The 19,514-nt window shown below is 34.1% G+C and overlaps 2 protein-coding genes and 1 non-coding gene across 11 annotated transcripts in view; all 3 read left to right on the top strand.

The window, feature by feature from the left end:
• Mef2 (myocyte enhancer factor 2) overlaps positions 1-16,741 on the top strand; it is a 71,983-nt gene extending 55,242 nt beyond the window's left edge. For 4 of the 9 annotated variants that reach the window (XM_089078950.1, XM_089078949.1, XM_089078951.1 and 1 more), the window contains 7 exons: positions 3,507-3,623; positions 4,239-4,442; positions 5,388-5,546; positions 6,550-6,685; positions 6,782-7,038; positions 7,344-7,528; positions 8,387-16,741. In XM_089078950.1, coding sequence (XP_088935076.1) covers positions 3,570-3,623; positions 4,239-4,442; positions 5,388-5,546; positions 6,550-6,685; positions 6,782-7,038; positions 7,344-7,528; positions 8,387-8,834 — 1,443 coding nt within the window. In that variant the 5' untranslated portion in view covers positions 3,507-3,569 and the 3' untranslated portion in view covers positions 8,835-16,741. The remainder of the gene's footprint in view (positions 1-3,506; positions 3,624-4,238; positions 4,443-5,387; positions 5,547-6,549; positions 6,686-6,781; positions 7,039-7,343; positions 7,529-8,386) is intronic. The other 5 variants (XM_089078954.1, XM_089078953.1, XM_089078956.1 and 2 more) reach the window with 5 other exon arrangements.
• A 145-nt stretch (positions 16,742-16,886) lies between these two features.
• LOC105429564 (UPF0488 protein CG14286) lies at positions 16,887-18,557 on the top strand. The gene is made up of 2 exons (XM_011642618.3): positions 16,887-17,900; positions 18,013-18,557. The coding sequence occupies exons 1-2, from the start codon at positions 17,880-17,882 to the stop codon at positions 18,532-18,534; spliced, it is 543 nt and encodes a 180-aa protein (XP_011640920.2). The 5' UTR covers positions 16,887-17,879; the 3' UTR covers positions 18,535-18,557.
• Positions 18,558-18,918: 361 nt separating this feature from the next.
• TRNAR-ACG (transfer RNA arginine (anticodon ACG)) lies at positions 18,919-18,991 on the top strand. Its single transcript has one exon. It is a non-coding gene; the product is annotated as a tRNA-Arg (tRNA).
• Positions 18,992-19,514: the final 523 nt, after the last annotated feature.

Here is a 19,514-nt window from a genome sequence, read left to right as displayed (position 1 = left end):
GGCATATGGTTGCGAGAGATAAAGGAATCGCTTTCTATTTCCCAGCTGACGTCATTGCCAATCGCGGCGCGCTATGTGTACGAATACAAAGGCTCCTTTAATTGCTTTAATTACCTAGGCGCCGATGCTTTCGAACATTGTAACAGGAAAGAAGCAAGAAGCCACTTCGCGTTCTGTAGTACACAATTCGCGATTATCTGCTCCATCCTCTTAACGATCGCGATATATGCGGCATCGATATTCGTGCATTGTTTGTTGAACAGCATTTTTTTTTTATAAGCGACTTGATATCCGTTCTTTCTTTAACGCGGATCGATCCGAAGGCATTATCTTCCTCACAATTTCGTAACTTCGAATTTTAATAATCTACAGAAGAAATCGGGCTCTCGGTTCCTTTTTTTATCTCGCAAATTTTAACCACGATATTAAATTGCCTCGTAACACATTAAATAAGACTTCATTAATTCAGCTGTTCCATTTGAATTTATTTTGACCTATTTTTATTTTTAAAATGCAATAATACACCCCGCATATATTGATTGTTGCGCTTATAAATTTTGTTAAAACCTTATAATATTAGCACACATTTGAAAGCGCGTCCGATTGTAAAAATAACATTTTGGGATGCATTTGAAATGATATGGAGTCGAATTCTTTGCCCTTTTCGGAAAAAAAAACATCAAGAAACCTCATGGGGCATCTCTTGCGTCATGCTGCGTCGGGGGCGATTCCATGCTCAAAAAAATGATCGAAGGTGAATGAACGTCGGTGATTACTCGCGACGAGATCAATTACCGATAATAAAACTGCCGACGCGAGATGTTGCGTTTCGCACATTTTGCATTTGTCGCGCACTTGCCGAGAGCAATTTGAACATAATGCATGATGAGTCATCATTCTCTTAGCGATTAGCACGACTGAGTTTTCATTATTGCCGTTACTCTCTCGCGAAATCCTCCGTCTCTCTCTCTCTCTCTCTCTCTCTCTCTCTCTCTCTCTCTCTCTTTCTCTCTCTTTCTCTTTCTCTCGTCATCTTTCGACTCGATATTACCCTCGTTTCGAATTTCTCGCGGTCTCAAACATCTACCTCTCGACAATCTGTAATAACGATCACAAAAAGGCCTCCAACGATGCCGCGCGAATCTTTTTGATTGTAACAAAATGGCACGTGTCATTCTTTTCTTCCTTAACGAAGCCGTAGAGACTCTCTTTGATAGCCCTCGGGCTGTAAGAACAGCGGGATTGGCGAATTAATCTTCAAAATAAGCGAAGTGAGCAAGCGGATTTCGGTTCCTTAGTTTGAAACTCGTTAGAGGAGTACACTCAATTCCGAAATTTGGTGAACCGTGGCAAATTACACCATCCGATACTTTTCCCAACGAGAAAGGTGGTGTCAAGTTTTTACAAAGAAAAGAAAGAAAGGAAAGAGGAAGATCGATCCTCACTTTACATCTCCTGTTGAAACGTGCTGTATGTTTTCTCTGTTACACGAAAAAAATTCAGTTATCTTGTTCAATATCTCGCAATAATATTTTTATACGTGTATCTGCAAAGCGCGAGTTATCTCGGGTTAGTAAGGCAAGCGATTAACGGGACTTTTAAATTTTACAAGCCACATTTGTAAAATTTCAACAATTTGTTGGGAGGCTTTAATACATATAAGTCTCTCTCGCTTTTTTTTCTTTTTTTCTTTTTTTTTTTTTTTTCCCAAATGAACTTCGAAATTATATCATTTTTTAGGGGATTCGAATTGATTGATAAGAAGGCACGTTATGAGAAGAGATAGAATTGAAGAATTGAAGAATTGATATCGCGGATTAACCGCGATGCAAACTCGTTGACCCAGAGCTTATTTTTCGCCTGTAAAAACACCCACCGGCTTAAATTAGTTTCCCTTCCTCTCGACACTGACAATTTATTTGTGGGCTCGAAACGTTTAATTCGGTCGCACTTGTGGCTAATTCTACGCCGTACCATAATAGTTACGTATTTATAATGTATTACGGTAATATCGCGGCCGTTAATTTGTGTGCCGTTTGTCGTCCATCGTTTGCGATTTTAGAATGTATTGTAATAATAATGACGAATCTTCTTTTGGATGGCGCATTAAGAATTAATGCTGCTGACAGATCGGCGTCGACTAGGGACGTTTATAAGAATGCAAGATTGACAGGTCGGGGCGGTTAATTCTAGTATTTAACCACTATATATTAAAAATAATGCGCGAGTAAAGCACACATTATAAAATAACACATTTTATATTAGCACGGCGAATAAATAGATAGCGCAGTGCGCCTATCAAAGACATCGCGTTTATATATAGAGCGAAACTTAAATAATAAGAAATCGAGAGACGCAAGACCAAATCATCACTCGGAGAGAAAGCTATATTTCAAAAGCTTTTTACAAATTTTTTTAATAATAAGATACTTTAAAAACAAAATACAAAGATTTCTGCTCTTCGAATATCTCTTTTTCCTTTTGTTTTTTACTTTTTTATCCTAGACATCGTCGGGTCTAGATCGATTAGTTCGACAGTTCGATTTCGCCGAAGGTATAATCATTAGCGATCCAGTTGTCTGTTGTTTTTCGAAAAGTGAAAGATAAATATTTCCTTCTCCCTTTTTTAGGAAGAGAGATATCTATGATAGAGGATGGAGGGATGGGTTTTATCTCAACACTTAGTTAAAAATTCAGTATTGTATTAGCTCGCCGCCGCGGTAGCTCAATTATCAATTCCGATTGAAATACAACGTTCTCCTCCCATAACAACGTCGCGCACGACATCGTTCCCTTTTATTCCGCTTGAAAGCCGCAATCTCGCAGTGGTAAACGATTCGACACTTTGTTTGCCGGTCCGTGGGCTCTCTGAAGCCGCGCGCCAGCCGGCGCTTTGCGAACTTGTTCGTAACGCACGACATCATCGTAATCGATACATGAAAGTGACACGTGCTCGAGTTTCCATTGAATATATTAGGTTTTAAAGCGCGGTCCAGTTCTGTCGCTCTCCGCAAACTGTCGTGCTTATTTATCGCGTTTGCCTCTTTCCGTAGCGACACCGCGAAACGCCGTTAAATCTACAGAGCCGAGAGGGATTTGTTTAAAAAGCGTCCCTTTTCTCGCGTCGCTCGCTGATTTTTCCGCTTTAAAATTTGCTCGTGAAAGTATCACGGGGGGTATTCACAAAATTTCCGATCGAGTTAAACGTTCGTTAAATAATCGATTTGCGAAATAAGATTTTATGTACTGTCCTCTTAATTTAACCGTAATAATATTTTCTGCCTTACGAACGGCCGTAAGAAAGTAATATTTTACGTGTAAACAGAACGTGTTTTTTGTTTGTATAGTTTTAAATTATAATTTTAATTTAATTAAATGTAATTTTTAATTTCCCAAGGGAATTAAATTAATAATATTGTTAATATAAATATAAATAATATAAATTAATAAAGTTAATATAAATTAATAATATATATAAATTAATAATTTCTTTTTCTCGTTCACAGTGTTCTTAATATTCCATCCAGTGATTTCGAAGACTTGCCTCTTATTCAAGACGTGGTGCAACAATGGGTCGAAAGAAGATTCAGATTTCACGTATCACGGACGAACGAAATCGTCAGGTAATTACAGTCAAACAAGGCTGACGTCTCTTATTTACGTAACGATTCGAACGTTAATCACGGTTAGCACATATTTTTGAGAGCAACGAGGAAAATTGGAGCGCACGAGCTTTAAGAAGAATCTCTTTTTTTTTTTTATTTTTTATCCTTGTAAGAAAAAGTATCCGGAAAGAATGCCAAGAGTATCATCACAGGTCAATATTTTAGGCAGACATTTAAATTCCAATTTTTTTTTTTTTTTCCATTTTTCTACGTAGAGAATATGAAATGATGTATAATTAAGGTAATCGTCTCGAGTAAACACGATGATTTTCTGCAGCATGCATTTTTTTCATCCTTAAAATAAATTCATGCTCGCGCTCCTCGGGTAGACACGAGTGGCAAGAAAGAGCGCGCGTATAAAAGGACTTGCTAATTACCGATCTGGGATCTTACGTAACGTGACTGATCGGATAATTAAAACGACGATTAATTAACGCGGGACCGAGAGAGAGGTATTCGCGCGGCTGCCCGTTTTGCCGCCTTTTAGTCGCCTCTCGATCCGGGCCACCGAAGATTCCACTGAGGTTCACCTTCGATGCGACCCCCCCTCCCCTCTGCTTTTATATGCGACAGGTGACCTTTAACAAGCGAAAATTCGGCGTGATGAAGAAGGCGTACGAATTGTCGGTGCTGTGCGACTGCGAGATCGCGCTGATTATCTTCAGTTCGAGCAACAAGCTGTACCAGTATGCGAGCACCGACATGGACAAGGTTCTCCTCAAGTACACCGAGTACAACGAACCCCACGAGTCCCTCACCAACAAGAATATTATCGAGGTGAGTCCATTTATCCGCCACGGATTCTCAGGATGAACGAGGACGCGCCGACGCGGCGGGTCGGGGGTCCTTGCCAAGGATCGGAGTATCGATGCCGTCGCTAATTTTTTCGCAAATCTTTTTCCTTCTCTCTCTCTCTAAAAGTGCCGAAAGGAATATCTCATGTTTTGTGGATATATATATACATATACATATATATGCGATATATGCCAAGGTCAAACAGCAGTGTCGAATATACAGGGTGTATCGAAGAAGCTCGAATGCGAATCGCAAACGACAAAAGCGGAAAGGATCATCGGTTTTAATATTAGAAGAAATAGATTTCTTTTTTCCTTCAATTACAAAAACTACACTGCGCGTTGAAGGGATTTTTTTTTTTTTTTTTTTTTTATATGATGAATATGATCAATTCTTTTAATAGGTTCAATAACTGTAGCCTTATAAATATAAACCTTATAAATTATCATATTAAGGAGATATTTTAAATTTACAATTTTAAGAGAATAAATATTATTATAAAGTAAATATAAATTATATAACATATAACATATTGCAATACAATTTTTACAACACGCTACTACTTTAATGTCGCTGTTTTAATGACACTCAACTAGACTAGAAGATTTTGGGAAGCTTTCTTATTTGATTATTTTTCACGCTAAATAATATGGAGGACTTTCTTAAGGGACTTAAAGGGAGTTAAACTCGAATTCCATGCGTTCACGCGCTGGGCAATTCCAGTCTCGTGCGTGACTGTGGGATGCGGTCTCTCTTCGACGGGAGCGCGATCCGTTTTTCCTTTCCTATGCGTAGCGAAATTGCGAGAACATACCACGGGTAGGACGAGAGATGCGCGCGTCTTGGTGTTATTAAATTAACGTGCATGTGAAGGTTGAGTGCCCTCGGGCGGTGTGGTCACGTGAACCTGTCTGCTGACACTTGCAGGCGCTCAACAAGAAGGAACATAAGGGTGCCATGTCTCCAGAGAGCCCGGAACCTGACGCAATCGAGTACAATCTTACCCCGCGCACCGAGGCCAAATACACGAAGATCGACGAGGAATTTCAGATGATGATGCAGAGGCACCAACACAATGGCAGCAGGGTAAATATTCAAATTAGGTTAAATGTCAGTCGTGTCATCTCGAGGCTTATATTTTATGCAAGAAAAAGGAGTTATAGTTTCTTCTTCATCATACGCTTATTATTTACATTATTTACATTTTACGTTACGAAATACCAATTAACTTGCCCCGGTAAAAATTTTTATAATTTTCATGAAAAATGAATTATAATTGTCCGACTTCTTTTATCTAACAGTTTTCAAAGCATCAAGGCTCCTTAACATGTCTTATCAAAAGTATTTTTAAAACTGTCACCTAGATCCATTTATGTGAAAGTCTTTCCAAACAAGTTAACGTCTTAAATTTGTTCTTGTCAAGATGACTGACGTGTGAATATCGTGTTTTATTCAAAAACTTATTGCACATCTTGTCATATATTATATAACACAGTTTCTCTAAATGTAGTTTTCGATTATTTTTATTTTTCTACAGAAGAAAGAAGATGTGATGCGGTAAGGTTTTTTTTGTTGTTTTTGCAACAGATGTTGAAAAAATTGAATATTTTATTATTTTATACATGTGAAATATTATAAAATTATACAGAGCAATAATATCTTATGTATCATTATTTTGAAAATATTTGTTTTAATTACGTATCACTAAAAATAAGTTTTTTTTTACATATTTTATAATTTATAAAAGTTGATAAGAATTAATAACGTTTTAATAATACTGATTCAATTAAAATTGAATAAAATTACTTCTTATTTAAAACAGAAGAGAGATTAAAATTTTTATATCGAGTAATTTCACGTATTTATCTTGGTAATATTACTTATCCAATTATTTTTACATAACATTATTAGCTTCGCCGCTTATATATACATAAGCAGAATTATATTAAATGAGTTTGCATACACGTGTCATTATACATTAGTTAAAGACAATGGCAAATTGCAAATTTGCTATAAACCGCTTGGTATAGCGCATATACCTATTCACCGCAGGTATTATTAATTTGCATTGTGTCTGTTGTGATTGCAGACAATGGGACAATCGAATTACACGCTACCGGTATCTGTACCAGTGAACAGTTACGGCGAATCTCTTCTTGGATCTAGTCCACAGATGGCACATACCAGCATTTCTCCACGTCCATCATCGTCTGAGACGGATTCAGGTATCTTTAATTAAAAAACGGACTAGGCAGAAACGGCAGACATTTCCCGACATTTTCGAGAAATCCACGTCTAACGCGTTAAATTATTTGCTACAGTGTATCCACCGGGAGGAATGTTGGAAATGAGCAATGGTTATCCTCCATCAGCGTCACCGTTGGGTGGTTCACCTAGTCCAGGACCATCGCCCGCGCTCGGAGTCGGTGGAGGTAGTGCGAACAAAGGCAGCAATCCGTCTAGGCATTCGCCGCAACCTCCACCACCGCCGCCACCACCTCATCCTCACAGGGCTAACCTGCGAGTGGTTATACCGACACCGCTCGCGCAACCTCTCTCCGAAGACACTAATTACGATGTAATTGTCTTATTAATTTTAACTTTAAATAAGCGTTTAAAGAAAAAAGTTCACTCGTTTTATAATTTACATTTTTTCTTGTGTTTCTGAAAAGATTAATAATAATAGTTTTAAAGATTATCTTATTTACAATGATATTAAAATATGAGGCAATAGTTGAATTCTGAAATACGATTAGAAAAATTAATTCTCTCTTATTATCGAAAATATTTTGAATACTGGAGAGAAGGAAAATTTCTCGTTAGTCGCTGAATAAATAGAAAAATGTTAGAACTTATGTGGAATTAATGTATTTATGCTTTCAGAATGCCCATACGCAGTCTGCATTGAATACACCTGTAGTAGCGTTACAAACACCAACAGTACCAGCCGGATACTCTAGTTTTGGACCAACAGATTACTCTTCGGATCTTGGGAGCCTTGCATGGCCCACTCATCAGAGGTACGTTGTTGATGAGTTATATTCGGCAGCCACCATATCCGGCATCAGGTAAATCATATTTCATAATTATTGTTGTGAAAGAAAGCTATATGTCCAGTTGGTATGACTTTCAGTTGGTATGACTTTTATTCATACTAGATGATAGGCGATAGAATTTTGGTACTAATTGAAATTCAGAAATTGCGCACATGCAATGAAATATTATATACACGTTTCATTAAATCTGATTACAACTCACATACGTGCTGTAATATAATTAAAAGAAATTAGTCTCGATTAGTCTCGATCGACATTCAGTTTCAACATAAATTTCGAAATTCTTTTTTAATTATAATTTTCATTCTCGTAGTTCTTCTTCTATTTCTTTCTTCTCCTTGCTTGTTTCTTTATAAGTTTATCAATATGCATTATTATTTAATGGAACTCGCACGGGGCCTATTATTACTAGTTGTAATGTAATATATCGACCACTGGAGCGCTATAGTTTTTTTTCGGTTACAACAGTGTTTGGCATGTCATTAAATTATGAGTGTTGGATATCCTTTCATTTTCATTTACATATAGGTTGTTTGCATAATTACATAAATCAGGTATTGTTATGTGATGATTCGTTATCAAAAGTACATTACCATGATTCATGTCATGATTTGATTAACTTGCCCATTCAATCATTCTATGCATGATTGCACGCTCTCGTCAAATAGACACAAGATTGGGATGTAAAATCAGGGAAATATTACAGTTTCTTGCTAGACTAGATTGTATGATAAAATATTCATATATATATATATATATATATATATATATATATATATATATATATTCACACATCTTCTTTTTTTAAATCTCTAATCATTTGCGTGAATTTTTCCCTTTTAGTATCACAAAATTTTTTTGATGTTGCAGTAGTCTTCCTCATCTAGCTGTATCGAGCAGTACACCACCACCATCTACGTCGCCTTTACCTGTAAAGATAAAAAGTGAACCGATAAGTCCACCCAGAGATCCTCACGGTAACAGTGGATCCAACGGTGGACCCAGCAACGCCAGCAGTCTACATCATACAAACTTAAACATCGGTCCGTCGTCCAGTACCGGTGCCCCGCCGCCACATCACGTATCTCATCCGGGACCTCAGACGCTGAATTTGGTATCAAGTAGACCGAGCAGTAATCCACCTCCGTCCCACTCGGGTAGCATAACACCGACAAATCTACCATCGCCGGGAAGTGGTACGGTCGGTGATATCAGAACGAACCATTCTAGCGGTGGCGGGAACGGAGGGAACAGTTCAGACTACGAGAACGGACCGCTCATGAAACGCTCGAGAATCACGGAAGGTTGGGCGACTTAATGTCGATTAAATTGTTGCACTCATCAGTTGTTTGATACCTCCTCGACGTACAACGGCATATAGTGCTTGTGAGTTCCAGTATAATTACATAAACTCCTTTAAACGTCTTTGAGACACGTACTTCGTACTATCGCGATAACGATGGCTACGGGATGGGTACGCTTCCGCCGTGGCTAGCGGAGTGGAAAAATCTGTTTATATTTTGAAGCTGACACAGAATATACATTTATTTGAAGGAAAAAAAAAAAAAGAAAATACGGTGCCATAATGTTGAAACTTTATATATATATTATATATATGATAGATACATATATATATATTTTCATGTATATAATATAAAGTGTTGTTTGTATATATGTCATAAAATTCGTAATAACTTTCGCGATACGGCATTGTGTCGTCGATGCTTGATGATCGTACGAAAATTTATGCGAAAGAAAACAATATGTTAGGGAATAACGCAGTACCCAAATTGTGAAATTTCTGAAAGTGTAATACTGAATCTAAAAGAGCTTGTGAAAGAAATCTACACAATTAGTGTAAAATTTATAAAGACCAGAACCTACTATCGCAATTCGTTGTTGTTTTGTATGGTATAGTAGTCAAAATACGCCATAACCCGTTAATATGATCTCGCGCGTGGCAAATACGTGCTTCATTCATAAATATCGTCAGTGCGTTTTGCAAACGTCGTATTTCGTTAATTACAATCGCGATTTATTTGCGAATAAATTGTTGTGGTTAAATTGTTTGAAGCAAAATGCAAACTTTTTTGTTAATTGTAATTTTTAACTTGTCATAGAATTTATATCGATAAGAAATTTCATATCTTATTTTATACGTTAAGACTTTTATATTCTTTTGAATTAACTAACCAATTTTACTGTTAACGTGGGTTTATTAACGGTCTATGGTTCCCGAACATGCGGAAATCGGCTGCTGTACTCAAACTTTTCATGATATTCTATAGAACAAGGTTCGAAATTAATATATTGAGTTATGAGGTAATAACGAGATAGATAGGCATATTATATAGTGTTGATTAATAAAAAAAAATATACACACAGCGCGCGTATAAATATATACATACATATATATATATATATATATATATACACGTTATATACATTTTCCACAAGTATTTTGCACATTTGTATAAAGAAAGATTACGAAGGAAGAAAATTTGAAAACTTTGCAACCCTTGAAGCCTACAAATGCGTAACAAGAGTTTATACTACAGGTATATGCCGTAAACTAAAAATGTGATTAAATAAAACTTACGATAAGGAGGAAGATTGAGTGATATTAATATTAATAACTTTAATCTAATAACTTTAAACGTTTAAAGAAACCAAAATTATATTGCTAAATATACTTTATTATATTTGCCGTGATCAATTTTATTAACCTGTAGTTCTTTTTAATACAAAGACTTCCAGAGAGACCGACTATATATAGAAAACGAAACGAAACGGTTTGTTCTTAAGGAGAGAATTTAAGAAATCTTTCATCGCAGAGGTCCGTTCTGTGATATATAAGAAATTATTGTAGAAGAAATTATTCTTTTCGACATCAGAAATGCGACCTTCTCGGCCAACAATGTAAAGGTAAATTTAAAAGATACTTGGCAAAACAGGGTTGCAATTGTATAACGATGTAGAATTACCTTCTTCCTGAAATCAGTAAGATGAAAATGTGTCAAGATGATTTCAATGTATGTTTTACAATCTCAGGATGTATCCTGGTGAGAATCGTTCTCGAGAGTTGTATTTGATAAATTATTGTAATTAACATACTAATGGAAATACGCAGGTATATGAATGAATAGTGCCTGGCACCATTTGTGGCCCTCCTGTTAGGATGCTTTCCCAAATCGTATATGCAGTACAATTTGTTAATAAAGTCTTGAAAATAATAAGCTACTGAAGCGCGATATATATGCATACATATGCATACATATATATATATATATATATATATATATATGTACATATATATATGTATATATGTACGAGAAACGATATATATTATGTTGTAAGCTTTATAATGTGACTTTTTGACAAATAACGTGGGAAGGCAACCTCTATTATTGTAATCGAAGGTTGTACGGTGAGGTATAACCCTCGGTATTCATTTTTTTTATTAACGCATATTAGAAATGTTTCATATGACTGTACGAACAATCGGAAATGTGGAATATGAATGCGTAATGCGTATAGTCATTAATCTTAATCACGAATTTTTAAGATGATCACAAAGTGCAATCTCTTAGCCAACACACTTTTTTATCAAACAAAAAAAGATATAAAGAAATTGTTATTTTTCATAACGAAGAAGTAAACTTTAATGTATTAAAGATATATATGTCTCTACTAGTTATTAAACTTTTCCTATTGACACAAAATTTATTATATTTAATTGATATTTAATTGTAATATATTCTATTCATATATTACGAAAAGCGATTGTACATACCTGATTGCCAGGTATAAGTGTTTGCAAATGAATTAATATTTTCAAACTTGGTATTACGTTTTGAATGCATTTGATCGATATGTTAAACTAGAACACGAATAAAAATACAAAGGCAATCTCTCAGCTTTATTTTACCGGGATTATTATATCGTCTATCGTAATTTTTTTTTTTTTTTTTTTTGTAATTATGGATGTATAAAGTGGAAATGTTAAATCGTTAATTTCAGTCTTATCGGCGTTGTTATATCAGATATTAAAATTCTTCACGTATTTATCTCACACAGGATATAATTTAAATTTAATCTTAACGGATATGAACCTTAAACTTGTTAATTCTTTCTCTGAAATGCCCTATTGTGATATCGAAACTAACATGATCCCTCTGCATAATAAGTCCATTTAAGGTCATTTGAGTGTTCCGACATCAACACTTCTATAATGGTCGCAGTGTGATGTGAAAAGCATGAGCAGTACTTTATATGCAAGATTTATATGTGCTATCTGATCTATTTTACCATAACATACGATAATGCATAACAAAACCCATAAGAGTAGGCAATTTGTTAAATGTACGTTAAGTACATGTACGTACACTTCAATGTATATTTTTAATATGAAGTACGTGTAAGTTATATCTGTGAGCAAAAATAAGTTGATGTAATTAAAGATGTATTCGTCTTGGTCGGCACAACTTATGACGAGAATCACATTTCTGTCAACATTGCAGAGTTGCTCCTACCTTGCGATCTTTACTATTTGATTGTAAGAATATCGAGAAATAATTTAATTTTAACATTATTTTAAATGTACAATAGAAGATACAGTAACATAGAAGATGTTATCAATTTTGCAAAAATTTCGCATCCCAGTGACTGAAGCTATATTCTTCTGCACAAGCTCCTTTTCTTTTTTTTTTTTTTTTTTTTACTTGGACAATTGGAAGCGCGAGTTGATTACATAAAATTATGTTAATTTGTATTATATATATATATATATATATACACATATATACGCGTTTGTAATATTCGTTTACATTGTGTTCTAAATACTCTTTGGTTACTTGCCGTGAATTACGATCATACAGTTGTGCCTCAAGATTTTGACAGATATTCAATACGTAAAGTAATGATAATTATTGTAGTTAAAAACTCAGAGACTATTGAAATTGTTGGAACGCTGTGAACGAAATGGACCATCGTTAGAAGAGCCATACGCATAAGATAAAGAGGTCTACGGATGGTTAGACGGTTTTATATTGCAACATAAATTAAGATTGTTTGGAAAAAAGAAGCCATTATAGGCTTTAGGCAATGTTCGCAAATAATCGAATTGCAATGCACGGCACAAGTACCAGATCACTGTAACAATGTAGTAAAATAAAATACAATGTATATGTACTAGCCACAACTGTTGTCACCACAAATATAAATAAATAAATATATAAATATATAAATAAATATATATATATATATACACAATTAAGTTTAAAATACAGATTTAAGTACTGGACATATCTGTAAAGCCAAGTAGCATCACATTTTTAAACGTCATAAGAAATATCGTCATTTTACTGTTACTATCTGTATCTGTGCATTTTGAAACTGAAAACGGTATGACCTGTTTGATACGTACACAATCACACCAAAAGTTATAAGATCCTTCATATATATTTTTTAACATATAGTTATCGTATTGAGTTTCCGCTTAGTTTTGAAATGCACTCTGTAAACAGATGAAGCATATGACAGGGGACATACTTTAAACATTATTATGTAGTTATACACATATTTGTACAATACAGTTTGAAGGGGAGGTTGTTTGACAATTCCTCAAATTGCGTATCGTATTGTTACGGTTAATTTCGGTACAGTTACATTGTACAATGTATAAATTTTAAATAGAACAATATGTATACACGAACACATACAAAAACACATATTCACACACACACACACACACACGTACACATACACGAAAGATTTGCATCATGTATACACGACCGGATGTATGCATATGTGGATATATATGTATAAAAGTTATTATAATAATGTGTAATAGTAATAACATTACAATATTATAGTCGTGCGTTACGTTAGCTGATAATTGCGAGAATAAAGGAAAGTAATTCATATAGTGCCATCATAACTGACTAATTAAGGGAATACCGATTTTACGTTTTAAGTAGTATCATAGGAGAGTATATTTGAGGAAGGAAAAAAAAAATACTTACAACGTTGAAGACAAAGACTCGGTTTATGTTTGTAATAATAATTATAATGTTTGCCAAGTTTGTTACATAAGTACGAAGCCATTGAGAAATTTTATGTGCTAAAAGAATCTTAAAGACATACTTTATCTCCTCTCGTGCACATTCAATGCCACACGCAATAGTACTTGAGTACGCGAACGCTCGGTTTGTGCGCTCATAAAGGTGGCGCGTAGATACGCCATAGATATGAAATTACAAAGCTCCTTTGTTTGTAACGTTATACCTTTGGTGCTCGACATTACCCAATTATTGTTATACGTTATTATTACTGATCTGTATATGACCATGCTACCATATTGCCTATTATCGGTCAGTATAATCATTGTCAGAGTTAGTGATAAATAATGATTATTTGATAACGCTCTGTGTACATCACACACACATACACACACACACACACACACACACACACACACACACACACACAACATACATACAACATTGTAAACACATTACACATTGTGGTTATATTTCAGTGTATCAGCATAATGATATGATTATTACGATGTTGCCCATAGAATACATTTTACTTGGTTTTTACATTTGGCAGTATTTTATTTTGGTATTATTCCATTTTTACCTGTAGCACTCTCTTGACTTGACTGAATTTGTACGTGTAGCGCGCGCTCTCTCATTTTGTATCAACAATATTTACATTTACATTTCAGTCAAATATCCGAAATTGTTTCGTGAATTCATCGTTGCTCGCATGCCCCCGCTGTGTATCGCGATGATTTGTGCTTGTGTTTTGTTCCGAATTCGTACCATCTTTTTCCGATCTGACATGTTAATGAAACGTTATTTATTGTCCCGATAAGTTTGTTATCATAGTGTTTTCGTTGCTTGTTAATGAAGCTAATATTATTTAAACTGTATTGTTTTTGTTTAGATAACATTGTTAACACATGAAAATCGCTACATTATACCGATTTTATTGCGTTTTTTCGAAAGTCTTTTCGTGGTACATGTCGGGTTACGTACGAACATAACTTTATTATGCTTAAAAGCTATAGCAGACAACTATTTCTATGAATAGTAACCGAAATATTTAACACATTTATGCAGGAAAAATATATAAGGAATAATCATAATAAATCATATAAGGTCAATAGTCAATACATGATGATGATTAAGAATATATATGCCGTATCTTGGTACACTGACGTCTTACTTTATTTTAAAAGAATGTAACTTTTAATATATCTTGCCATTAAAAAATAAATTTTCTATTATTTTCTTTTTTTTTTTTTTTTTTTTTTTTACATCAAAACGATTGTGTACATTACACGCGTATATTCTTTATTCGTTTACACGCAATTTTCTCTCTCGAAGATGTAATATATATATATATATTTTAATATACATTTTTCTTGTGTAAATCTCTTTGTGAAATGCCATATTTTTGTAATATATTGAGGTCCCTATGACAATTCGGTTAAAGTAAATTTGTATTTCGGAAGGCAGAACGATAAGAAAGAATTTTGAAATGTTTAGTGCGTAACGAACTTTTTCTTATAAATGATTATATCGTAAGGAGTATCACTTTGCGCGCGATTGCAAAAGGCTAAACTTCTTTGCGAGCGGCTCGATGTCGTATGTATGTGGTTACATGTTACGCTAAATACACACAAAGAAAACACAAAAAGATGTAAATCACGCACGTTTCGGGATGATGAGATTCTAGAATTCTGTGACGATAGATGGAGAAACGAAACTTATATATTTGCGTACTCTTCCGAATTCGCAGTCTAGAAATAGCCGCCATACTATTTTTTTTCTTTTTTTTTTTTTTTTTTTTTACTATAAACTCTAGTTATGTCAAATTAAACAAAATTATATTTCATATATATAAATCGCAGAGTGACTATATCTCGTACTTAAATCTGGAAACCGTGACGTGCGATTATATTTTATACACTTGTTAAAATACGTCGGAGATCAGGTGACAACGCTCTAACGAGCAGACAAATTGAGCATACAGAATGTTTTCTTCTGTTTTTCTACTCGATGGAAAATGTCATTACCAATTTAATGACATTCGCATTGTACATAACGTGTTCTTCAGCCTTTGACTCATCCTCTCTTTTTTGGACAGTCAAACGGACAATTAGCTATGTGTTCTAAATTTTAGGGATCTTGACCACGTCTGTGCACACACAAGATACACACACACACACACACACACACACACACACACACACACACACAACATATATATATATATATACACTTTAAGATAAAAGTCGGTATGTTATTCAGTGTAGCACAACTGGTTTGCACTGAATATCAATCTTCATTGTGACGTCCACTAATGTAATTCGCAACGATTGTAAACACGTAAGATAGACATCGGAAAATAATTGACTCTCTTGAAGGGGATCTGAAACAAACGGGCGAATAGACATATCTCATTGATATCTTAGTAATGCGAGTACTTAAATACATATATAGATTGAAGAGAAGTGTTTGCCCGCGAGAGTGTTTCTCACTTGTATCGAGACAGAGATATTTAATTTAATAATAATTTCTTATAATAGCGCACTGGTCTGCTTTATAATGTAAACAAAAGATGAAAAAAATGTCTTAAAAATTAAGCATTTTTGCGACGCGTTATTACTAATTTTTTATCATTTCATTATATAATTTATGAAAATACGAAAATTCATTAATCTAACACTGCTACAAATTGAATACATTTAAATAGTAGTATATATATATATATATATCCATCCCTCGATTTATGCAACATCTATATTAGTTTTATTAAAACTAATTTTTGTTTAATATTATCGAGTGATGAAAGAAATTTCTTGAGCCATTTGAAATTTTGAAGAATTGCTTAGCTTATTATCTCTTCCAAATTTTATCTTTCTTTACAAAGCAAGAAAGACGTAATTTAAATATGCCTTGAAGCCCGAAGGTCAACTTTCTCTCTTTTACATTTTTCTCCTTTCTATTATTTTGAGAGAAGAACGCTCTATCTTATGTGCGTACGACCGTGTGTCTATCCTCTGTAGAAATGCCTTATTATCACGTGCCTCAATTAATATTTAAACTGTTCACCTGCTTATACCTACTCGTTAGTCTACGTAACGAATATATGTGTAATATCGAGTTATTCTTTGTACTGCTCTTGTAAATATATTCTGAAGAATTAATGTCACCCTGTCGTCTATATACATATATATACTGTGTATACTCTCTCTCTCTCTCTCTCTCTCTCTCTCTCTCTCTCTCTCTCTCTCTCTCTCTCTCGTACATTATACATTTCTACTGCTCTTCTACTTTCACCGAAATATCTCTTCCTTTTCGAGAGAATGCCCTGAAATAATAACGTTGAAAGATTCATCATCTTTACTTATTTATATATTTATTCATTTATAGAATAGAAATATTTAATTTGAAAATTTTCGTAAGATTTTCATAAGATTATTGAATATCTCTTTTTTTTTTATTTTTGTCTTTTTTATTCCGCACAATGAAAAAATTCGAAATAACGTAACGTGTTAATCGAATTTTTAAGTCATATCAATTGACAAACATTGCTTTGATTTTCACTCTGAGTATTTAATGTCTGAAGATAAAAAATTTGCGCCGAATCCTAAAAACAAAAAAAAATGCAATTAATTCGCTTCTACAAGGTCGTATTTTAAATTTCTTCGTAAATTATCCATCGCATGCAGTCCGATTCTCTTCTACTTCCGCCGCTTTCTCACGTTGCGTTTTCTCTCCGCATAATTATTCTCGTACTCTCCGTGTGTCCGTCCTTGATTGTAAAAATTGACGACAGCATGTAGCACAACGTATGAGTTCATTTCCCTCTCGCGTAATCACGTAATATTTCTCCATTTCAGCACGGCACGAGTGATTATCGAGATTTCTTACACAGAAAGCGAAAGGCAACCCCCCCGCGAATTCTCATTCGAGAAGGGAGATGAAGTAAACGCAAACTTACGAGCGACATACTTTTAGTTGTAGACGCCAAACGTGAGAAAAGAAGAAAAGCAAAGGAATCGAAAATTCGTAAATTCTGCGCGCGGTATTCTCGTTTGAAATTTAAACGCAACCTATCGATCGATTTATCGCGATATATCGCGCAAACTTCACACGGTTCTTCCTACATACGAGAGATGGCCGCATTTGTCCCCTACATGTCGAATATATAACCTAACATTTGTGTTTTTCGACAAGTAATATTGTTATTAATATATTTATTTTAGAATTTAGTTGTATATGCAATTAGATTTACGACACTGTGATTTTGTAATAACGTCATTTGCGGAAATAAATCTCATTACGAAATGCCGCCAAAACCTGCGATGGTAATTCATGAAGATTCCTCCTTGTTCTCCTGTTTTCAGTTGACAAACAATATGGTTATTGTTAAAACTGTCGGTGTGGCAATGTTAAGTACGATCGTTGCATTTCTTTCAGAATTCCAAGCGCAACGGCAAGAATGAAAAGAGCATGTCAAAACCACGTATTCCTCCTAAGGCAGCAGATACGAGCAATACAAGCTGTTTGAATCCAGAAGAGGAGGATCGTTTCGAATTGGAATTGTGTTGGTGTATACAACAGCTAGAAACGAGCCTAGCTACTCGTAAATTGCAGGAGAAGCAGGCGCAGGATCTCAGTAAACAATTACATTCGTTGAAGAGTAACACCGCGCCGTTGATAAAAAAGAGACAAATAATGAGGAATACTTTGGGAGATTACAGAGAAAAAATGGCTGAGGACGAGCGAAAATTTAGCAGAACTGTGTCAACTGTAAAATTTACAAATTCCTCGACAGATAAAAAGTCGATATTTATTAAAAAAGCCAGTGGACATGGTATACAGAATTTTAATAAACAATTAGATGATCATAGAACTCAAAACGCATTACAAAGTACAAAGCAGATTGTTAGTGATAGAACGCAAACTCCATTTCAGTTTAATTTTCAGATATGTCAATAAAATCAATTTTTATATTCCTATAATGTATTCTCAATTTCTTTGTGTAATTGCCCTCACCCATATTTTATATGTAGATATATGTTTTATTGTTGTAACTATTTGTAAAATATAAAGTGTAATGCGTTGCAATGAAATTTTATTTTATAATGCGGAATTCTATTTGTACATATTTTCAAATTCACGAAATTAATATATTATGATATATAGATATCAAAAAGTTACGTACGTAGAAAATGAAATAATAGATTTGTAATTAGTATTAGAATAATTTCAATATTTTTATAATATATATTGAAAATTTTCATAAATATAAATGGAAATACGATAATATAAAATAATATATCGTCCCTTATAATAAAATTTTTAACTAACGGTTTCTACCGAGGTCCTGTGGCGCAACGGATAACGCGTCTGACTACGGATCAGAAGATTCCAGGTTCGAATCCTGGCAGGATCGTTGACTTTTTTTTCATAAAAATTTTTCTAAAACTTTTATTTTTTTATGCAAAACATCAAACGTATTTACGATAAATCAATAGTAATATTAATAAAAGAAACTTTAAGACCGCCTAACTCGCTTCCTCTTTTTAAATGAAATCGCGCAACCTATATTTTATATCCATTTCTCATCAATCAAGGTCTATTAATTTAATTTATTTTTTCTAAATCTTGAAAAAATGAAAAAAAAAATTAAATCGAAACTAAAGATATTGATAGAAATTTACATGTCAGACTATAAATTAAAGCCTGTGTCAGACTACTAAATTAAAAATTAAGAATTGCAAAAATTAAAATTTGACTAATTGAAACAAAAATAATTAAAATTAAGATGATCTGACCGACATCACAAATTCTACTCTCCAATTTTCGCAATCTTTAATTTTCAATTTTCGTAATTTACGGGCTATGGACAGTGGTTCTCATTCTTATAACTATTGTTGCGTTCCGAAAGACATCGGAAAAAACTCTATCCTATATTG

Source organism: Pogonomyrmex barbatus, unplaced genomic scaffold (assembly GCF_055798465.1).
Source record: "Pogonomyrmex barbatus isolate J1 unplaced genomic scaffold, ASM5579846v1 scaffold3, whole genome shotgun sequence".
Taxonomy (NCBI): Eukaryota; Metazoa; Arthropoda; class Insecta; order Hymenoptera; family Formicidae; genus Pogonomyrmex; species Pogonomyrmex barbatus.
This window is presented reverse-complemented; position numbering and strand designations above follow the sequence as displayed.

What these genes read in the sequence shown, in the direction of transcription:
- LOC105429564 (XM_011642618.3), top strand. Translation starts at nt 17,880, where the DNA reads ATGCCGCCAAAACCTGCGATG. An exon ending in TGCCGCCAAAACCTGCGATG is followed by an intron (nt 17,901 to 18,012) that starts GTAATTCATGAA and finishes CATTTCTTTCAG; the next exon opens with AATTCCAAGCGCAACGGCAA.